This window comes from Podarcis gaigeae (assembly GCF_964106915.1).
Source record: "Podarcis gaigeae genome assembly, chromosome: 4".
Lineage (NCBI taxonomy): Eukaryota > Metazoa > Chordata > Lepidosauria > Squamata > Lacertidae > Podarcis > Podarcis gaigeae.
In genome coordinates, this window is record NC_139677.1 from 91,702,440 (window position 1) to 91,722,221 (window position 19,782).

Here is a 19,782-nt window from a genome sequence, read left to right on the forward strand (position 1 = left end):
TTTCAACAACTAACTTCACTGGATATCTATAAGTTCTAGTCTTACGAGAGAAGAAGAAAAAACTTTTCCCCATCCACATTCTCCATGCCATGCACCATGTTATAAACGTCTATACTGAAAAGATGCTGATCTCCAGGATTTCAGATAGGGCTCTTCCAACTCAACTGAAGATGCCAGGGATCAAACCCTGCAAAGGATGTGCTCTACCATGGGGTATAATATAGTTAAGGGAGAACAGACCGTGGTTCAAATGCCTCTCTTCCACTGTATTCTAAAGCACTGCCGCAGCAAAAAGTTTATTCGATGCTCCACCAGATGAATCGCTGACTTCTGTAAAGTTTTTTCCTGAATGAATTGCCTGCCACTTCACCCCTGCCTCGTTCGGCTGCTTGTGTAGATGAGGTCAGCGTGGCCACCGTCTCATTGCTACCTCCATCAACAATGTGAGCCATTATAAAGCTACTGGAAGCATTCAGCAGCTGTTTTGCCTGACACAGGTTAAGTCAGGATGCAGAGTGTGTGAGCTCTGGAAAAATCCGAAGGGCAGACGGAGCTAATAAGAAAACAACTCACCGCCCCCACACTTTTTAAGTGTGCATAGGGGGTAGAGGGGTGGGTGGAGAGGATGTCTACTTGAACGCGTTTACAAGGCTTCAGTCTGAGCCCAGTCACTTACACCCACACTTCGCGTTTTAATGGAGGAAAAGATTTACTTATAAGCTATTATGATAGTATTTTATGAAAAGAGGTTGCCCTCGGAGAGACATGAAACATTAGCTTTCTGCGACGTTAGTGAGACGTTTGCTGAATGCTTTACCAGAAAGTGCGTAAACAATTCCCAAAAAATTGCCTGTAATGACCTATCCTGGGAACAGTCTAGAAGGCAGTTGCAATAAAATTCCCTCTAAGTTAAGACTATATTGCATGTTGCTTAGGGTAGGCTTGGGATGGAGTCGTTTCTGTGAGCTTTACACGGCTGGGGGAACAGAAGAGGGAAGACGAGGTACCCAGATTTGCTGAAGATGGAGGCAGCAGTAGAAACGATGGATACCCTGTAAAATCCGAATTGCTAATGATTACAAATATCCCTTGCATGCTATGGCTTGGGATACTCACTGGGATACTCTGTTGGCCTTAGAAAAATAAGGAATGGTAGAAATCATTAAAACTGAGCACACTGCTGGGAACTTGGGTTGCTAAACAACAACAGCAACAACAGCCACAACAATTATATGGAAAGTTAAGAATGAAAGAACTGAAAATCAAAGGTCTAATTCTGTTTTGTTGGGTCTAAAGTAATGCCCCTTTCTATGCATATGATGCATGATATTACGACTAATGACACCAACACGGCATAAACATACATTGTGGCTGCCATACACGATGCCCATGAACCTGAGTAAGTTCCAATGAATTTAATGAGTATTCTAAGAAGACATGCACAGACCTGCTATATGTATTTTTTAAAAGCTGTGATGTATCTGAGGTGGACCAATGCATCCCAGAGGATAGGAATCAAAATTATTACTTTGCCACATTTAAGGAAGAGATTGTGGGTGGGGAGCTTACATTGAGCTGTGTGTTCCCACAGCATTCTTACAACAATCCTCTGTAGCAGATTAGGCTCAAGGTCGCCTGGCAACCTCAGTCACAGAATCATGAAATAGTAGAGTTGGATGGGGCAATCTAGTCCAACCCCTCAATGCAGGAATCTCAATTAAAGATTCAATGTCTGAGCACCTCCATCGTTCTGCCCGGACACTGAGGTCCAGTGCCGAGGGCCTTCTGGTGGTTTCCTCACTGCGAGAAGCCAAGTTACAGGGAACCATATAGAGGGCCTTCTCGGTAGTGGCACCTGCCCTGTGGAACGCCCTCCCACCAAATGTCAAAGAGAAAAATAACTACCAAACTTTTAGAAGACATCTGAAGGCAGCCCTATTTAGGGAAGATTTTAATGTTTAATAGGTTATTGTATTTTAGTGTTTTGTTGGAAGCCGCCCAGAGTGGCTGGGGAAACCCAGGCAGATGGGCAGGGTATAAATAATAAATTATTATTATTATTATTATTATTATTATTAGGAATTCAAACAGTCATGCTGTATGAAGCTACCTTATACAAAGTCTGATTATTAGTCTATCTATCCCAGCATGCCTTCTATTTGACTCCCAGAATGGTTTGAAAACCACGGCGCGGCTTCCGATTGGCTGCAGGAGATTCCTGCACTCAGTCGGAAGCCATGGAAGCCACGTCAGACATTCGGCTTCCCAAAAACTTTTGCAAATCGGAACGCTCACTTCCGGGTTTGCAGTGTTCAGGAGCCAATTTGTTCGGGAGCCAAGCCATTTGACAACCAAGGTACCACTGTAATGTTTATTATCCCTTTTAGTAGTAGTGAAAATAAAGGAACCCAAACTGGATAAGAAGCCGGCGTGGTCCTGATGCAGATTGTTCCCCTCGCCTGCACACTTGTTATTTGAATTTGGAGCAAATGAGGGATTCCCCCCCCCCCCCAATTCAAAAGCAATTCACACAACTGCTAATTGTATAAACAGCATCACGTCTAGTTTGGCCCTGATGTAAAAGCCTTAACATTTTAAATGTCATAAGCTCCCATTTTCACATGAATATTGTTTTAGTTCAGGGGAATTGGCCCTGCTGGGGAGATTTTTTTAAAATCACACACAGAAGATTAATTGCAAGTCTACAGGGAAAAACAAAACCAGCGTGTGCTCACTTCAGAACGTTTGTTGCCCAATATTGCAAGAATCAACTGTTTAATGGGCTATCCAAAAGCTTTACTCCACTAAAGAGAAATACTAGAAAAAAATGAGAATATATATATACATATCACATAATGTATATTTATACATGTGTGCGTGAGAAGGGGGGGGCAGGGCTTATCCACAGCTGCCTTTGCTTTGCTCTTTCCAGGCATGGTTCACATTTTAAAGTTGTGTGCCAAAATAGCCTTTTTTAAAATCCAGAGCTTTCCCCGCAAAAATCCGCTCTCTGTAGCTCAATCGGAACAAACAGCAATCTGCAGAAAGCCCAAATTCATGTTTGCACCAACTGAGCGCTAAAGAGCAGGCTTTTGCAGGGAAAGCTCTAGGGCAAAACAAACAAACAAGTCAGACACTGAGCTTTTAAGTGCAGACTTGTGGCTAGAAAGAGTGGCGCAAAAGGCAAATGTGGAAAAGGCCAGAGTGAGAGGGAAGAGAGGATGGATATGCAGACAGAGATTTTACGGCTACTGGTCCATCAATCTGTTAGGGGGAGATTACTTGTTAATATCCCAGAATGATAAGTCAACGTGGACTAATTGCTAGGAGATGTTTTCCTTCCACCAGGAACTGTTGAGGGTTTTGAAGGAAACAGAAGAGTTTGTTTGTGTGTTTGTGTGTGTGTCAGAGAGAGAGGGTGCAGAAACACACCTGGAGGATGGTTCGGAAAAGGTAAGAGAGAATAAACTGCGTCAAGGTCTGGATTCAAGCAAGGCATCATCAGCTGGATTTGGGAAGCAGAGAAGTAATTATGATGCTCAAGTAACATGACTACAGGCTCTCTCTCTCTCTCTCTCTCTCTCTCTCTCTCTCACACACACACACACACACACACACTATTCCTCTTCCTACTCAGAGAGAAAGTGTTGCTTCCTCCTTCCTACCTAGAATGCAGCAAAGCAATTGTCTCCTACTTCTATTAGCCATCAGAGTAGAGAGCAGAAGAGATGTGCTTTCTGCCAGGAAGAGGAGGAGCTTGGAAAGACATGTTGCCTGCACCCAAATTCATGCCAAACAGACTCCTTTGAGAACTTCAGCTCACCTGCTTATATACCTCTGCCTGTTCCAAACTGACTGCAGTCCACTATTCCTCATTCCTTCCTCTTCCTGCCTGCAGACCAGCTACAAATCTTGGGGTTGTTCTTCTGCTTTCATTTCTATGCTCTGAGCAGACTCTGTAATTCATCCCATCTCTTGCCTTTGCTCTCAGAAAAAGCCTCTTGAATATTGACATGCTCGCGGCAACAGGGAGCTTTCCTTGTTCCTCGACTCAAATTTCGGCCCTGACCCATAAACAGATTGGGCACAGTTCTCTTGATCATGACAAACAACTAAATAAAACTAATATACAATTAATTCAGTGCTGCTAGTGTGGGCAGCTCTGAAAGATAAACATAGTGAGCAGAAGGCGAGTAGACCACCGAGCTGCTGCAACGCGTTTGAATTTTACAGAGGTTCATTCTGGTATGCTTACGCTTTCAGAAAGAAAGAAAAAAAAATGTCATGGGGAAATGTTAATGCTTGTGTTCTGCCAAGTGCCAATGGGCTCTGAAAGTTTCAATTTGTTGCAGAATTCCTCCTTAATTCAGTTTCTGCAAGGTTAGTCACTCTGGTACAGCCTCATTTATCAACACACACTGAAGAACATGAGGTTTGGTCCACAAGAGCAATGCGTCTGTTACAGAAGGCAGCACAAAATCCATAGTTCTTGAGGGTAGGTCTCTCAGAGGAAGACTAGAGCAGGGCTCAACTGTTTGAGGTGTGCATTTGTGCACCAGTGAATGTAGAATTTTGAGGGCTGTGTTTATATGGGCACTTTTGACCCTATCCAATATTTATCTGCAGGTCCTGGGTTCAGGATCCATTGTGGGCTCAAGTCCAGTATATATAAGATGCAAAAGCATTTCCCTCTGCATCAGTCTGCTCAGAACTTCGGACAGTGGGGAGACCTCATGTATTTCCAATGCCTTTGCACAGTGTGGCAAATTATCTTCTCAACAATGAGTATTCCCTCTCACCTCCTGAACTTCCAACAAAAGACCGGCTTATAGGAAGGGAACAATTTCTCCTTTTTGTTGTTGTTTAGTCGTGTCCGACTCTTTGTGACCCCATGGACCAGAGCACACCAGGCACTTCTGTCTTCCACTGCCTCCCGCAGTTTGGTCAAACTCATGCTGGTAGCTTCGAGAACACTGTCCAACCATCTCGTCCTCTGTCGTCCCCTTCTCCTTGTGCCCTCCATCTTTCCCAACATCAGGGTCTTTTCCAGGGAGTCTTCTCTTCTCACGAGGTGGCCAAAGTCTAGGAGCCTCCGTTTCAGGATCTGTCCTTCCAGTGAGCACTCAGGGCTGATTTCCTTCAGAATGCATAGGTTTGATCTTCTTGCAGTCCATGGGACTCTCAAGAGTCTCCTCCAGCATGATAATTCAAAAGCAACAATTCCTTGGCGTTCATGGTAAAAAGGGGAGTTGCTCTCCCTCTCGTGTTTTTTTTTTTGGGGGGGGGGGGACTTCACCTAGGAGACCTGGTTTAAAATCATAGCCAGATATGATGTCACTGGATTGCCCTGGGCAAGCCAACTTATTTTTTCAATGATGGTTTTATTGTTTTATTAATGCTAGTGTTGTTTCATAGCCACATTGGGTCTATGCATCCAAGAAGAGTGGGCAAGAATTATAGCAATAGAAATAGTTGCATTAGGCCCATGGATTTTAATGGCAAATAGCTATGAAAGAACAAACTGGGTTAGCAGACAAGCAGTGCATCAGGAGACAAACAGTCCATTTGTTTGCAGGTTCTCAGTTGGCATTGTTGATGCTCTACCATTTTGTTAGAAAGGATACTCAGAATAGGCTTGGTATACCTGAATATCAGAAAATGAAACACGCAGCTTAACAAAAAAAAATCTATTGTATAATCCTTTCACTGTGCAGAACTGACTGTCCAGGACAACTGAGATTCCCACCGAATGACGAGACTGAAATGTTCAACACATGCTATTCTGAGCTCACATTTTTCGAACACTAAAAGGGAAAAGAGAGAAGGGAGTTGTGTGCTGGCTGCTGCTGCCAAAGTGCTCTAGTCTGGAGAGTCTTTTCCTTACTGCTATTCCTAGGGGGGTGGCAACTTCCAGCACCCGCCTTCCATACGGACGATTCAAGGTTACAAAGATGCCATGCAATCCTAAGCATGCTTATTCGGTAGAACTTGCTCGCTAGTAGGGATGCTACAGAATTCTGATGAAAACAGAAATTGGAGTGGAAATCACCAATGTTCGCTTATTTGATTGTCAAGACCCCCCCAGCTGCCCCAGGAGAATAAAGACAAAAGGACACATAATTTTAGGTTAATGTTAGGAGTTGCGCCGCGGCTTCAATGGGCCCTGGCCCCGCCCCCGAAGCGACCTGATTGGCCGTCTGGCTATGTGGTGTGGCCGGGGTCTCCCCCAGCATGACATGGGACGCCGCCACATTGAGGGGAGTGGCCGGGAGGCCTGACTGCAACCCAGCCCCCACAAAAAAGTGGAGCTGATATATCCCACAAATCAATCCAGCAAATACAATTGTTGTTTGCAGACTGCAAGCAATAGATCAGTGTTTCCCAACCTTGTGCCTCCAGATGTTTTTGGCCTACAACTCCCATCATCCCTAGCTAGCAAGACCAGTGGTCAGGGATGATGGGAGTTGTAGGCCAAAAACATCTGGAGGCACAAGGTTGGGAAACACTGCAATAGATGACAATACGGAATTAATGATGCTCTTTCTTCCGATCTGCATTGTGTTTCCTTTCATCTGAAATGAATGGTGCAGACTTACATGATTTAAGTGTTTCTCCATAACGGACAGCAAGAAGAAAAACATAGTTTTTGTTGGAAGCTAAATTGCAGTGGAACAGAAACAGCGCTGCATGCAATGAATGCAGGGCACAATGGAAATCGATAATTCCTTTTATCGCTGCTTGCTAGAAAATGAGTTTAGAATTGCAGCCAGACAGTCATGCTCCCAGACCCCTGGGATCTTCTGATTCTAAGATTCATTACCTCCACCTATTCCTAATTCTAACATCCTTGGTAAGCAAAGCTGCTAAGATGGCCATTAAACCACACAACATCTGTAATGTGGACAGAGTGAGTTCTAAACAACTCGACCATTTCTGCTCACACTGTTAAGGCCTGTTTTTCACAAAGAGCAGCTGCACCCCCTGTGCAGACACAAAATTCCTGAACACAGAAAAATTGAAATCTTGGAGGTCAGTCTCAATACCGAGATGTCTCCTTCCATCAACGAACAGGCAGGGTCCTAATTAGAAGATTCGACCTGTGGGAGGCGCTATTTCACTCTCATCAGACCACCTGGCAGAGCAAGGACAACTGGGGAAAACTAGGTTTCAGAGAGAAGGATTCTAGTTCTGCCCTCTCCCTGACATACTAGTCTTCTATGTGCATGGGAATTTATTCTCTCCTCTCATTGCCCCCATGGAAGAGATATTCCATTCATATCAATTCACACATCCAATCTCAAGTGATATAATCAGAATACAGGTATATGACCTCATTGGATGTTTGAGAGAACTAGATCCAAGAGGCTTCATTTACAGTCAAGGGATGTTGCCTGAATATAAAAGATTTCCTTTTCCCTGCTTACTTCCGATTTCCCACAGTTAAAGCACTTCCAAATAAAAGCTCTTTGAGGCCCCTGAGCTTATAAATTAGCACAGCAACACTCAAAGCATTAGCAAAGATGTTCTACTCAGGGGGTGGGGAATCAGCAGCTGAAAAGACCCGAAGAAATACAGCTAAATCAAAGCAAATTAAAAATCCAGAGTAGGCGAGTCTCTTCCAAAGTGGGATCCAATGCTGTCCATCAGAAATACCTTTGGGTTTGGTTTGGCCAAAAATGCATCTGAATTAAAAAAAAAAGGGTGATGTGCCAAGAACCATTACACTGGCCTTTGAAGCAAAATGTTGTGGTGGTATAGCACTCCAATCCGAACCATGTCTACTCAGATGTAAATCCTATTGAATTCAAGGGGGTTACTCCCAGGTAAGTGGGGTTAGGATTGCAGCCTTAATACTTATTAAATAGCTGAGTTATACAGGGAGTTTTGGAGGAAGATGATATGACAAGAGACCCACTGATTCAATACTGCTTCCAATATGGTTTTCACTAGACAAGCTGGATCATGAATCTGTGGAGGCTTCCTTCACATTTTAGAACCCATAAAGGTCCAGGGAAGGAATCATCTCCATGAATATAGGGGGCTTCAAACTCAAGTGGTTCACCCTCCAACTTCTGAAGGGCTACTAGAATGGAAACGTGGGGAGTGGATCTGCCCAACTCCTGTGCTTTGAGGACCTAGGCTAAGGTGGGAGCACCATGCATGGAAAAGCAATTCCCAACCAAAAATGCTAGACTAGCGAGGGGGGGGGGGGCGGTGGCGGCTTTGCCTCTGGATTCTAGGCTTCTTCACACATTACACTGAACACAGGTACAAGCACTATTTACACCTGGTACACATGTGTACAACTGTTGATTTGTACAGGTTGTACACAAGTTCACAGACTATCTCCATTTGTTATACGTGAATAACTGTTCAGCTGTTAGGTACACAGGTTGTACATTTGTTGACTGCAACTATAAACTAAGTCTGGGAGTCACTTCCCCATTCTCACAAATTTGTAACAACTAATTAAGATGTTCCTTTTAGACCTCTTGGATGAGTTTTGAAATTTTGCAAAGTGCTCTGACAATTTAATGGAAGGGAGAAATATAAATGCCTGACATAACACATACATACACTTATCACAATGATGAAGCTTCATTTTTTAAAAATTAATACAGTGCTACTAATATGCAACATGAATTTGCCATCCTTTCCCCAAACATTCCCATAAGAAGTCTGTGGACACATCAATGCAATCTGCATTGTGCCACATGCAGGCTTTACACCAAATGATTATCACAGATGTGCGGCAAGCTCTTGATTTCCCTTTATGCACACGAGCTCGGAGTTACGTTCAAGCAGCAGAAGACATGAAGCTGCCCCGTTCCCACCATTTCTGGAAAAAAAAGGTACAAGCCAAGACATCCCGAGGCAATTACACACACAAAAATAAAGCAAAATAATGGCGCGCACACAAACCCAGCCTTCCGTAAATTACTGCATGCCCTCGGGCTGTGATGAATCGGGCTCAGAAAAACTCAGAAAGCCCATTGCTGGCGTGGTCCTCCTGGCTCAGTCTTTGTTAAAGTTAATCAATCTGACAGGTACCTTCATACTCACATGCGGATAATAAATCAAGTAAATCAACGTTCTCCCCACTGCCACCGTTCAGCTTGAAGTCCCAGCAAAATCCACATTAAGATGGATCTTTTCTGGCATTCAAGCATTGGTGGCGGCTATCTGTCCACAAAGAGAGTGTGATGGCTGAAGACAACTGATTAACACAAATATAATCTTTCAAAGTAGTCGCTTGGGGAGTCAAGTTGCTTCATACACACACACACACACACACACACACACACACACTTGACTTCTACCATTCCCCCCAGACCTCTCCTTGAATTTATAGAGAAGGGCTTAGTGCCTCCTAAAGTATCCTGAGTTTTTCTGGTAAGCTGCCATCAAAGCTAACACACAAGTAACATAACCCCTGTGTGAATTTTAAACCACGGTCATTTGATTCCCTTTACCAAGGTAGTAATGGGCTATGTGGAGAGGCTGGGGAGGGAGAAAAGGAAGTCATAATGGTTTTTAGGAGGCGAGGGGAAAATAACTCTGTAATAGATGGGTAACAGTGTTGGAACTAAAGCTGTTCAGCAGATCCACACCACTGATCACATTACTGAATAATAATAATAATTATAAAACAAGCTCTGGCGTTTCTACAATGCTTTTTACCACCTCCGACTACATAGCGGACATGCTGCCAAGGCAAGAATAAAAAAAAACCTGAAGATGAGCAGGTGCTATTATGGAATGAAGATGAAATATGGTTTCATTCCATGGGTTGGAGCTCAGCTGTCCGGTGGACAAGTCTAGCTGTGACACAAGAGGGAAATTTAGGAGATTATATCTCACAAAGAAGAGAACTGACATATTGGATGATTTCTTATAGCCACCCACTTCTCCAGAATCATGTTTTGGGGTTTTTCTTTTTTTCTTTTGGCAAGTATCATTTGAAGTGCAGGTGTCTTAAAGCATAAAAAGGGAATAGGCTACAGGCTGGGAGATGCTTAAGGGTCATCAAGAGATCTGCCATTGATACTTTCCTAGGGAAGGGTTTCATCCAGGCATATGGCCATATGGACAAACAAAAGGAGTTATTTCCCCCCACCCCTCCCCACAACAACTTAATTTGTTGCACAAGAGGCCTTAATCTGTTCCCAACTTTTGCTCAAGTATGTTGCTCACTCAAAGCTATCCATGGTCCATCCGCCTTGCATTTTTCCTTGTGTTTCCGGCATCGGACCAGAACACGAAAACTGAGGACCTACCAGGAGGCAAGGTTGAGGAGCAAACAAAAAGTCAGGAACAATGAAAGGTAAGGATGCAAGGAACATGCCAGAGATCAAGAAGACCTCAATAAAACACTGTTGCCCTATACTGGATGGAAGGCAGGCTTATAAATGTACAACTGAATGAGCAAATGGCTGAATCACTTCATTGTTAGTAATACCTTGTCGCAGCACACAATGGATGGATTTTCTGTTTCTGGTCCAATCAGTTTTGCACTTACTTGTTCATTATAAGCCTGTTTCATCCACTTCTGAATTAAGCTGTGGGTTTTGTTTCTAAAAGCACTGTTTAAATATGTGTTTTATCACAAACTACATATTTAAATAACAGATTTCATCTCAGCGTGTGCATTTCCAAAAGTGCCTTACTCTAAAATGTACATTTCGCTAAGTCTTTTTGCACAGAATTATATTGCAAAATTTGGAGAAGTGCAAAATTTGAATAACAGTTTTATTCTACTCTGCACATCAACCCAGGAGGTGACGAACAGATTGCTGGAATCCACAGAATTCAAAGGAACAAGATGCACAGCTTAAAACTGACATATGTGAAATGGTCTGAGATTCTTAAATGGCACTATTTTACATGATGCAGTTGAAATAATTTGCAATTCCTGCAAAACAAAGCAGAAGCCTTTGGCGTAGGAAACTGATGTGATATGCCTTACCTGAGTGCTTGCCACATTTGTGCCATCAGTGACTTCCACAGTCATGTTGTACACCGACCTCTGCTCAGCATCCAGGGGCTTTGCGATGACAATGGTCCCCACACCTTTGTCTGCGTCGAAAGAGCTCTCGAAATTCCCCCCTAGTTGTTGCAACATAAGGCACAATTAAATCTCTGGAATGTTTTCGTTTTTGTTGTTGAGAAACAACACCTAGAGACCAGGGTATGGTAATTTACAGAGAAGCGCTGCACATAACATGCACTGCACATTTAGCAATCATTGTTCTAAGCTAATTTTTTCCCTTTCAAGCATCATTTGTACATTGTAAAACAGATGTCATAAAGGAAAGAAAGGGGGGGGGGATAACGAAACAACCCGTACTGCAGACAAAAGATTCAGCAATGCATCCAAGCGAAGCATAATTGATTCCTTTAAAAGGCTTTACAAGGCTATTAACCTACAAAGACTGATGCCCTTGTTAGTACGAACAAGCGCTTCCCCTCCTTCATTTGATATTAATTTGGGAGCAAGATTCAAGTGTTATTTGTATGTCAATTCTGAGCAACTCACCACCAGGGCTACCTGCACAGTTTTTAAAGCTATCTGACTAATTAATAGTCTACTTGTGCCCCCCACAAAAAACCTACCCATGAGGTATCACTCATCTAAAGAAGCTGCCTTAAGATTATTTGCCCAATAAGACCGCTATTGGCTATTTTGACTGGGCCAACGTGGGGCTCAAAACCCACAACCCAGAGACTGAGGGTCTCATGCTCTACCAACTAGGGAATCCCAGTAGCTCTCTAGGGTCTCATGAGAAGTATCTCACATCACCTCAGCTGCAGATTGAATGTGGAACCTTCTTCAAGCCAAACCTGAGGCAGATTCACTGATCTGTGGCCCTTGCTGTCAAGGACACGTATAAGAGCTGGTTCCCAACATCCTGTCACATTCTAGCATGACCAACATAATCAGGTCACAGCAAATTAAAGGAGGGTCCATGCAGATAGGCTGGGGTCACTAGGAGTGCAAAGCGGGTTTAGTCCCCACACTGATGGGTTGTCCTTGAGTGCAACACTTCACTTTCTTCCAAGTAAGTGCATGGCCTTCAAACCGCCCCCCACCCCCGGTGAGGAAAACATAAAACGCTACACTATATATTTCTGTTGTTGTTTCTATTTATTAAATTTGCATACCACCCTTCATCCATAGATCTCAGGGCGGTTCACAACATAGAATTATAATATAAAAAACACAAAATGCACAAGAACAAGAAGAACGAAAACAAAACAATAACCCCCTCTCTCACAACACATTTAAAGGGCATTGGATGCCAATCAGCCAAAGGCCTGATTGAAGAGGAATGTTTTTACATGGCGCCTAAAGATGTATAAAGGGACGCGGGTGGCGCTATGGGTTAAACCACAGAGCCTAGGACTTGCCGATCAAAAGGTCGGCGGTTTGAATCCCTGCAATGGTGTGAGCTCCCGTTGCTCGGTCCCTGCTCCTGCCAACCTAGCAGTTCGAAAGCACGTCAAAGTGCAAGTAGATAAATGGGTACCGCTCCGGCGGGAAGGTAAATGGCATTTCCATGCGCTGCTCTGGTTCGCCAGAAGTGGCTTAGTCATGCTGGCCACATGACCCAGAAGCTGTACGCTGGCTCCCTCTGCCAATAAAGCGAGATGAGCGCCGTAACCCCAGAGTCGGCCACGACTAGACCTAATGGTCAGGGGTCCCTTTACCTTTTAAAGATGTATAATGAAGGCGCCAGGCAAACCTCCCTAGGGAGAGTGTTCCAGAACAGGGAGCCACCGTAGAGAAGGCCCGTCTTTGTGTTGCCACCTTTTGGCTGTACAACCGTTTATAAATTGGGAAACAGATGCATAAATATTTGTGGGAAAGGAAATCAGGGGAACCATTTCAACCACTCAAGCACATCTGGAGCTCGCTAAGAGAGGAAGCAGTGATGGCCACCAACCTAGTTGGCTTTAAAAAGAGAATTAAACAAATTAATAGCTATCATGGGCTAGGAGAAACAATGGCTATGGCAGGTTCTCTGCCTTCTTTCTTCCCTAGGTTACTTTTTTTAAGGGGAGTGGGGCTTATACCACAAGCAGAGGCAGCAGAAGCTACAGCAACCCTGTTGCTTGAAGCCTGACTTCTGATCTACATCCTCCAGTATCCTGGAACTAGTGACGGAAAGGGGCGTTGAGCAAAAGGAAACCACAGAATTTTTAATGGGGGTGTGTGTGTGAAGCCTTTTGATAATTTTCAGCTCTGCTTTAATATACCCCCCTCATCACAATGGCAAGTCTTTCGCTAGTCACAAATACCGGGCCTTAGGGTTGAAATCGTAAGCCTCTAGAGAAGGCACTTAATCCACAATCGGCAGCAAATTATTTATGATTATTAAAAAAATCTTTCCTATTTAAATTAATAAGAATCTGGATTTCTTTTCATGTTTTAACACAAGACGCCTGCTGACTCAAGTTACGCACTGAACCTCAGCTAAATTAAACTGGGAAAAGGAAACAAAAAATTCTGTGACTCCTCCCCTCCTCACATTACTTTTTATTAAAAGTACAGATTTGATGTGAATGGGGGAAAGCCCCCACCCCACAAGGTACGAGAGAGAGCCATCAATAACCCGGGACTAACAAAACGGGTCATTATGTTCAGAAACGCAACTAATCAAAAGGAACCGCAGTTGCTTTCTTGTCCCCTGAACCTCCCAATGAAATAAATCCATTGCAATTGCATGTTTCCTGGAGATGGTAGGATTGGCGGGGGGGGGGGGGGGATGTGAGAGAGAGCTGGCCAAAGCCCCCCCCCCCCCCGTTTTAACTGAAAAAGCAAAACAGATTAATGCATCATATTGGCCTCATTCTTCAAATAGCTGTGCTGCGTCAAATCGCATGCTGAGCACTGGGAAACGAGGGTGCTCACACCATTTCAGAGGTAGCTCGGTGGCTTTCAGAATGAGCACACAGAGCGGGGAAATTTTAACCCATTGATTAATATCAGCCCCTCCAGCAATTATATTGAACATTTGTGCATTAGGGGGGGGACACCAACTTTATCACTTTTTAAACCTTCCAGGGTGAGGGAGGACAGAGAATGAAAGGGTTTCACATTGCAATTTATGCTGATTGTTCGCAGGAATTAATAACACTGAGGGGGTAACTGCATGTTTAACCTAATGATAACCCCCGCCCCAATAAAATAAGGCCGTACTCATTTCTGATGTGCCGATCACCTGAGTTGCAACAAACCAGGGAATCAAAATAATGCCTTAAATTATGAGTTAAGCACCTGACAGCCTCAGGACTCAACTCAACCCCTAGGGGTTTCCCATCAGGTGTTATTATCCCCCCCGCCAAAAAAAAAATAATGCAGTGCAGTTGCTTTTTCCTGCACCGGCGGATACAATAGCTTTTTAACTCTCTGACCCCTATTGTGAAGACCCGTGAAGCTTTTGTAAGTCACGCACTCTTATTATAAAATGCACCTCAGGCATGAAAAGGGTTTGAAAATCCACTTTTTACAGAGCCTATCTCACTGTTCCTCCTTCAGCCGTCTCTGCAGATTCAGGTCAATGGAAATGGGCAGGAATCCATTTCAGTTTCACCTGGGAAGAAGGGGGTTCAAAAGACCTTATTGCCTTCATCTCACCCTGGGATGGCAGAACCAGTGTTACTGGCCTGGCTGGACTGCCATCAAATTTAGTGGACAAACACAGACTTTAAATAACTAAATACTATACCAACTGCACATACACACAACTATTAATAATTTCAGTTTATCGTAAGGTTCAGTTGGATTCCATCTAGCAGCCATCAACTCTGGACCCATAGTGATCAAAAGGGGCCCAGTCAAATTGGGAGAGCCGCCATTTTAACAAGGGGCAGGAATGTAGACTGTGGGGATGTGTTTTAATCTGGTTTTTGGCTTACTGTTGGTTTTAATTATTTTTGAATGTTTTAAATACTTGTTTTAAACTGGGTTTTTTTTAAAAAAAAACAAAAACAAAACTGAGAATTGCATTGTTTTATTCTTTTTGTATACCACTTGGAAGCAAGCAAGTAGTATATAAATAAAAAAAATTAACTCTACCGAAACCATTAGCTTGAAATCCAGCAGCAGAAACCTGTTAAAAATCCCCAAGAAGATGAACAACTGGGGGGAAAAAACTCCTCTTGCACAGCAGGAGCTGCCTTAGGTCTTATAATCTAGGCCACAGGAAAGAGACTTTGAAGCTGCACAAAAGACAATTTACGGTCCAACATGTTTTTTATGGGGTTTTTTTTTAGTACTGGAACTTTTCCTCAGAGGTGACTCTTATGCAGTTACTTTAAAGATAAATCAAAACTGTCTTCCACACTAGTTATTTTCAGATTGCTCCTTTTGTTTCCGGCTTCTGCACAAAGCAGAATAAGATAGTATTCTGAGGTAACAGAATTTTTGGTTTGTCACCGCAACAGATGGCAGAGACCATTTCTGAACAGGTGCTTTACCAAACCCAGGGAGATTTAATGATATGCGGGGGGCGTTCAAAAACCTGCAGACTAAACTATCCACCCTACAACTCAGAGGTCTTCCACCTCATTTTGCTGCATGTATGGCTCGGACCCGAGTTACTTCAAATTGAGATACACTTGGATCTGAGTCTAGGGCTAAGGGAGGGGGACCATTTTCATCCTGGGGGCCACATTCTGTCCTGGGCAACCTTTTGAGGTCCACATACTAGCACTGGTCAGGGCCAGAAGCCAAAAGTACGCAGAGCAATGAATACATGCAACAACTATTTCATGGAGTTCAGTTTCTGGCTCCTGCGCACACTGGAGGAGTGCAAATGAGCATGTCCTGCCCCATTACTCCCTGTTCTGCCCTCTTCTTCTGGGTCCAAAGGGTCCTGTGTGTCGGTGATTGTGCATCAATCTGACAAAATGGCCACCACCTGTGTCATTTTTTTACCACTGTACACAGGGCTGGATTTAGGTTTGATGAGGCCCTAAGCTACTGAAGGTAATGGGGCCCTTTATATGTCCAGCTGTCCTTTGTCAACAACAAACTGCGGCTGTTTTTCATGTTGAATATATGCTATATGGATAGGGACGTGGGTGGCGCTGTGGGTTAAACCACAGAGCCTAGGACTTGCCGATCGGAAGGTCAGCGGTTCGAATCTCCACAACGGGGTGAGCTCCCGTTGCTTGGTCCCTGCTCCTGCCAACCTAGCAGTTTGAAAGCACGTCAAAGTGCAAGTAGATAAATAGGTACCGCTCCAGCGGGAAGGTAAATGGTGTTTCCGTGCGCTGCTCTGGTTCGTCAGAAGCGGCTTAGTCATGCTGGCCACATGACCTGGAAGCTGTACGCTGGCTCCCTTGGCCAATAAAGTGAGATGAGCGCTGCAACCCCAGAGTCGGTCACGACAAGACCTAATGGTCAGGGGTCCCTTTACCTTTTTATATGCTATATGGTAATTTATGGACCTAATAGGTCTCTAAAGCCATTTGCACATGTAGCCATGCAACCAGTCCATGCAGAATGTAGGCACCCTATATATAGAAATGAGCAAACCATTGATATTTTAGGGAGCAGGCTAGCAGGAAAGGCCCATTACTTACATCATAGGAGCCTACACAACACAAAACACTGTTGCTGTATGTAGGTTTTTTTATGTTATATTTTGGAAATGTACATCCAGGTTTTTTCCCTTTAATTTTTTTTGGGGCCCCCAAGGAAGTGGGGCCCTAAGCTATAGCTTGTTTAGCTTATACGTAAACCTGGCACTGACTGTACAGAAGGCTAGCTTCTATGCATGCACCTCTCTTCCCTTCATCTCTCCCCTCTATCCCACATTGATAGAGTTAAGAAACAACATGTCCCATCTGGTAAAATACTGAAGGAGGGGGTGAAGCTGGGCTGGGGAGTGTTGTGGCCTGGGGATAGTCTTGGGGGACACATCCCATGTACCTCTGAGTCTGAGGTACCCCACATCCAGTCTAGTCCTTATTACATACACAAAGCAGACATTCTACCACTGAGCTTCTTGTTCTGCCTGGTGCATGGAGCCCACTGCAGCTGTTCCCATGGGTCCTCCTCAGCCCATTGCAAGATATGGCACCATGAACCCGATGCTAACTTGATTTCATGCCCAAACCCCATCAATTCCCCACGTCCTTCTACGCATGTCTCAATGACTTATCTCGGCTGTTATGCGCACACTTAGCAGCAGTTAACTGCAAGCGACAACGTAATTGTTCCTGACATTTAATTAAAGGTCTGCAGACACCAAGGTATTAAAACATTTCTATTGGATTATATGCTTTTAATTATTTGTTTGAAGCCAACCTTCAAAAATATTTTTTTAAAAAAATGCAAAGGAAAAGGACCTCTATTAATCGGTTATTGTGGAAGGGATCTTTTTGAAGACCAGATCTGCAGATTTCATGAAGAAATTTCTGATGAAACAAGGGTAGCCTTAGGACTGCCAGAGCTTTTTATTTATTTATTTAAATGAATGTTTTACGCTGATAACTGTGAAAAGGGGGGGGGGGGAGATTCCAATTTTTCATTTAAGTTGCTTTGCAACCATCTTAATGAGCAATCAAAAAATCACAACGTTATCAGAGCACACTTCTTAAGACAACTTTGCCAATAAAACCTAGGAAGAATTCAAAGGGGGACGATAACAACAGCTGATGCCTTTAAAATGCCCCTTCTTTTGCTCACAAAATATAGATTAGTTTCAACTAAATCCCATATTTGTTTAAACTCTGGAGTTACTATGTTGAGCTTCCTCCCCTGCCCTGCTAAAATTCCTACATGTTGCTTAACCAATTACTCGTTACATCAAATATGTTTTGGGGAAAGTCCAATGATTAATTATGTTCTTGTTGCTTGGTTTCCTTTTGCTTGTTTCAACATATTGTATGTACAGTCAACAATATCTGTTTGCATGTTTTAACATAGGCCTTAATATAATTATCTTGCAAAATTTCAAACTGTGTTATTTAAAATAGCATGCCTAAAAGGCAGGTGCATGCAAACATCTTTCTTTAAGACTTCTTCCTTACATCTCTGATTATGGGTTGGTTTCCTCTGGTACTGAAGGAAACAGCACCTAGAAATATTTCCCACTCCAAATCCCAGTGTACACCAAGACAGTGCTGTGGTACCTGCTATGAGCAATATTCAGCTATTGGCACTTGCCAGCCACAAATATTATTATTACTACTCCCAGCTGGTTCCTCCCACCATTCCTCTGCATCCAACCAGTCCATGACAGCAATTTCTGGGAGGTGTGAATTAGGCTGGTGTCAGGGAACTGCCATCGGCTCAGGAGGGAGAGAGGAAAAGCCGGATGGATTACAGAGAGCCCCCAAAGAGAAAGCAGCTTCTCCTTAGCAGGGGAGAGTAACCACGCCTCCAGTGGAGAGGAGCTGCAGGGTTCGGAGGAGGCGAGGCGTTGCCAGGATACCTTGCCTGGGCAGAGCGGGGAGGGGAGAGGTCCACCGTTACCCACGCCCACCTTGTGCAGTAAGGTTTCGCTCCGAGAGGGGAGGCGCAGACTGGGCATCAAGACATTACTTTGCTGGGGAAAGTTTAAGCCCCGCCCACTCACGGATTCTGCCAGTGAATGAGCCAGCCACGGGAGAGAGGCGCTCTGGCGCACGGGAGAGTGGCGCACGGGAGAGCCAGTGTGGTGTAGTGGTTAAGAGTGGTAGATTCATAATCTGGGGAACCGGGTTCGCGTCTCCACTCCTCCACATGCAGCTGCTGGGTGACCTTGGGCCAGTCACACTTCTCTGAAGTCTCTCAGCCTCACTCACCTCACAGAGTGTTTGTTGTGGGGGAGAAAGGGAAAGGAGATTGTGAGCCGCTTTGAGACTCCTTCGGGTAGTGATAAAGCGGGATATCAAATCCAAACTCTTCTTCTTCTTCTGGGCAGATAAAGTTTATTTTTGCATGAAAAGAAAGGCTTTCACAGCCAAGCAGGGAGGTAATTGTCTGATTCCTCTCGAGCAACCCCTTGGAAACCTAACAGCTGGTATAAAATTAGGTTGCATAAAAATCTGGAGTAAATGAAATCCTTTTGCATCATTATTTGTAGGGGATTACTTGTTCTGCAGTGGTCCCCAAACTGTGGCCTGTGGACCACTGAGTTTCAATAATGGTGGTCTGCGGTGCGCCCATGAAGAACACATACAACCTAAATTCTGTGGAATTTGAATTGTAATACTACAAAATGCCATATAAGAAATAAAAGAAGAGTTTTAAATGCCATTAAGAAGGATACAGCACCCAGCACAGAACATTGTAACTGCTACAATGGGCAGAAAAATCATCAAGTGGTCTGCCAGAACCCTCAGCAATTTTCAAGTGGTCCGTGGGAAAAGAAATTGGGAACCACTGTTCCACTGGAATGTTACATTCAGCAGAAGCAATGATTGCCTCATTGAAGAGTTTGTGCTGGGAGGTTAATTTCATTTCAGGATGCAGATCTGCAATAAAGATTAGTGATCCTGTCAAAAAGAAAGAAAAAAAGTTCCTGTGGCATCCTTCCTGAAATTGGGATGGCAGGTCCAGAATGAAACTGCAAATAAGGCCTGCCAATCGACTTCTTTTATCTGTTTGTTTAATCAATTGCTTTTGTAGTTCAGCATTAATGCTAGGCAATTGGAATTTAAATTAGTGTAAGGTAAAATAAATTAACGTTTGTGCTTGCTTGTGTGTGTGTGTGAAATCATTGATTCCACCTTCTCCTTTTGAGATTTTATTTGCTTCATCTCTTTTGGCTGCAAGCAACTCTGCCT

At 43.8% G+C, this 19,782-nt stretch overlaps 1 protein-coding gene across 1 annotated transcript in view; it reads right to left on the reverse strand.

Annotated features, from left to right (window-relative positions):
- The window catches only part of FAT3 (FAT atypical cadherin 3), a 478,212-nt gene that overhangs the window by 107,557 nt on the left and 350,873 nt on the right, over positions 1–19,782 (reverse strand). The window contains exon 8 of the mRNA XM_083737613.1: positions 10,967–11,106. Within this exon, the coding sequence (XP_083593739.1) occupies positions 10,967–11,106 (140 nt within the window). The remainder of the gene's footprint in view (positions 1–10,966; positions 11,107–19,782) is intronic.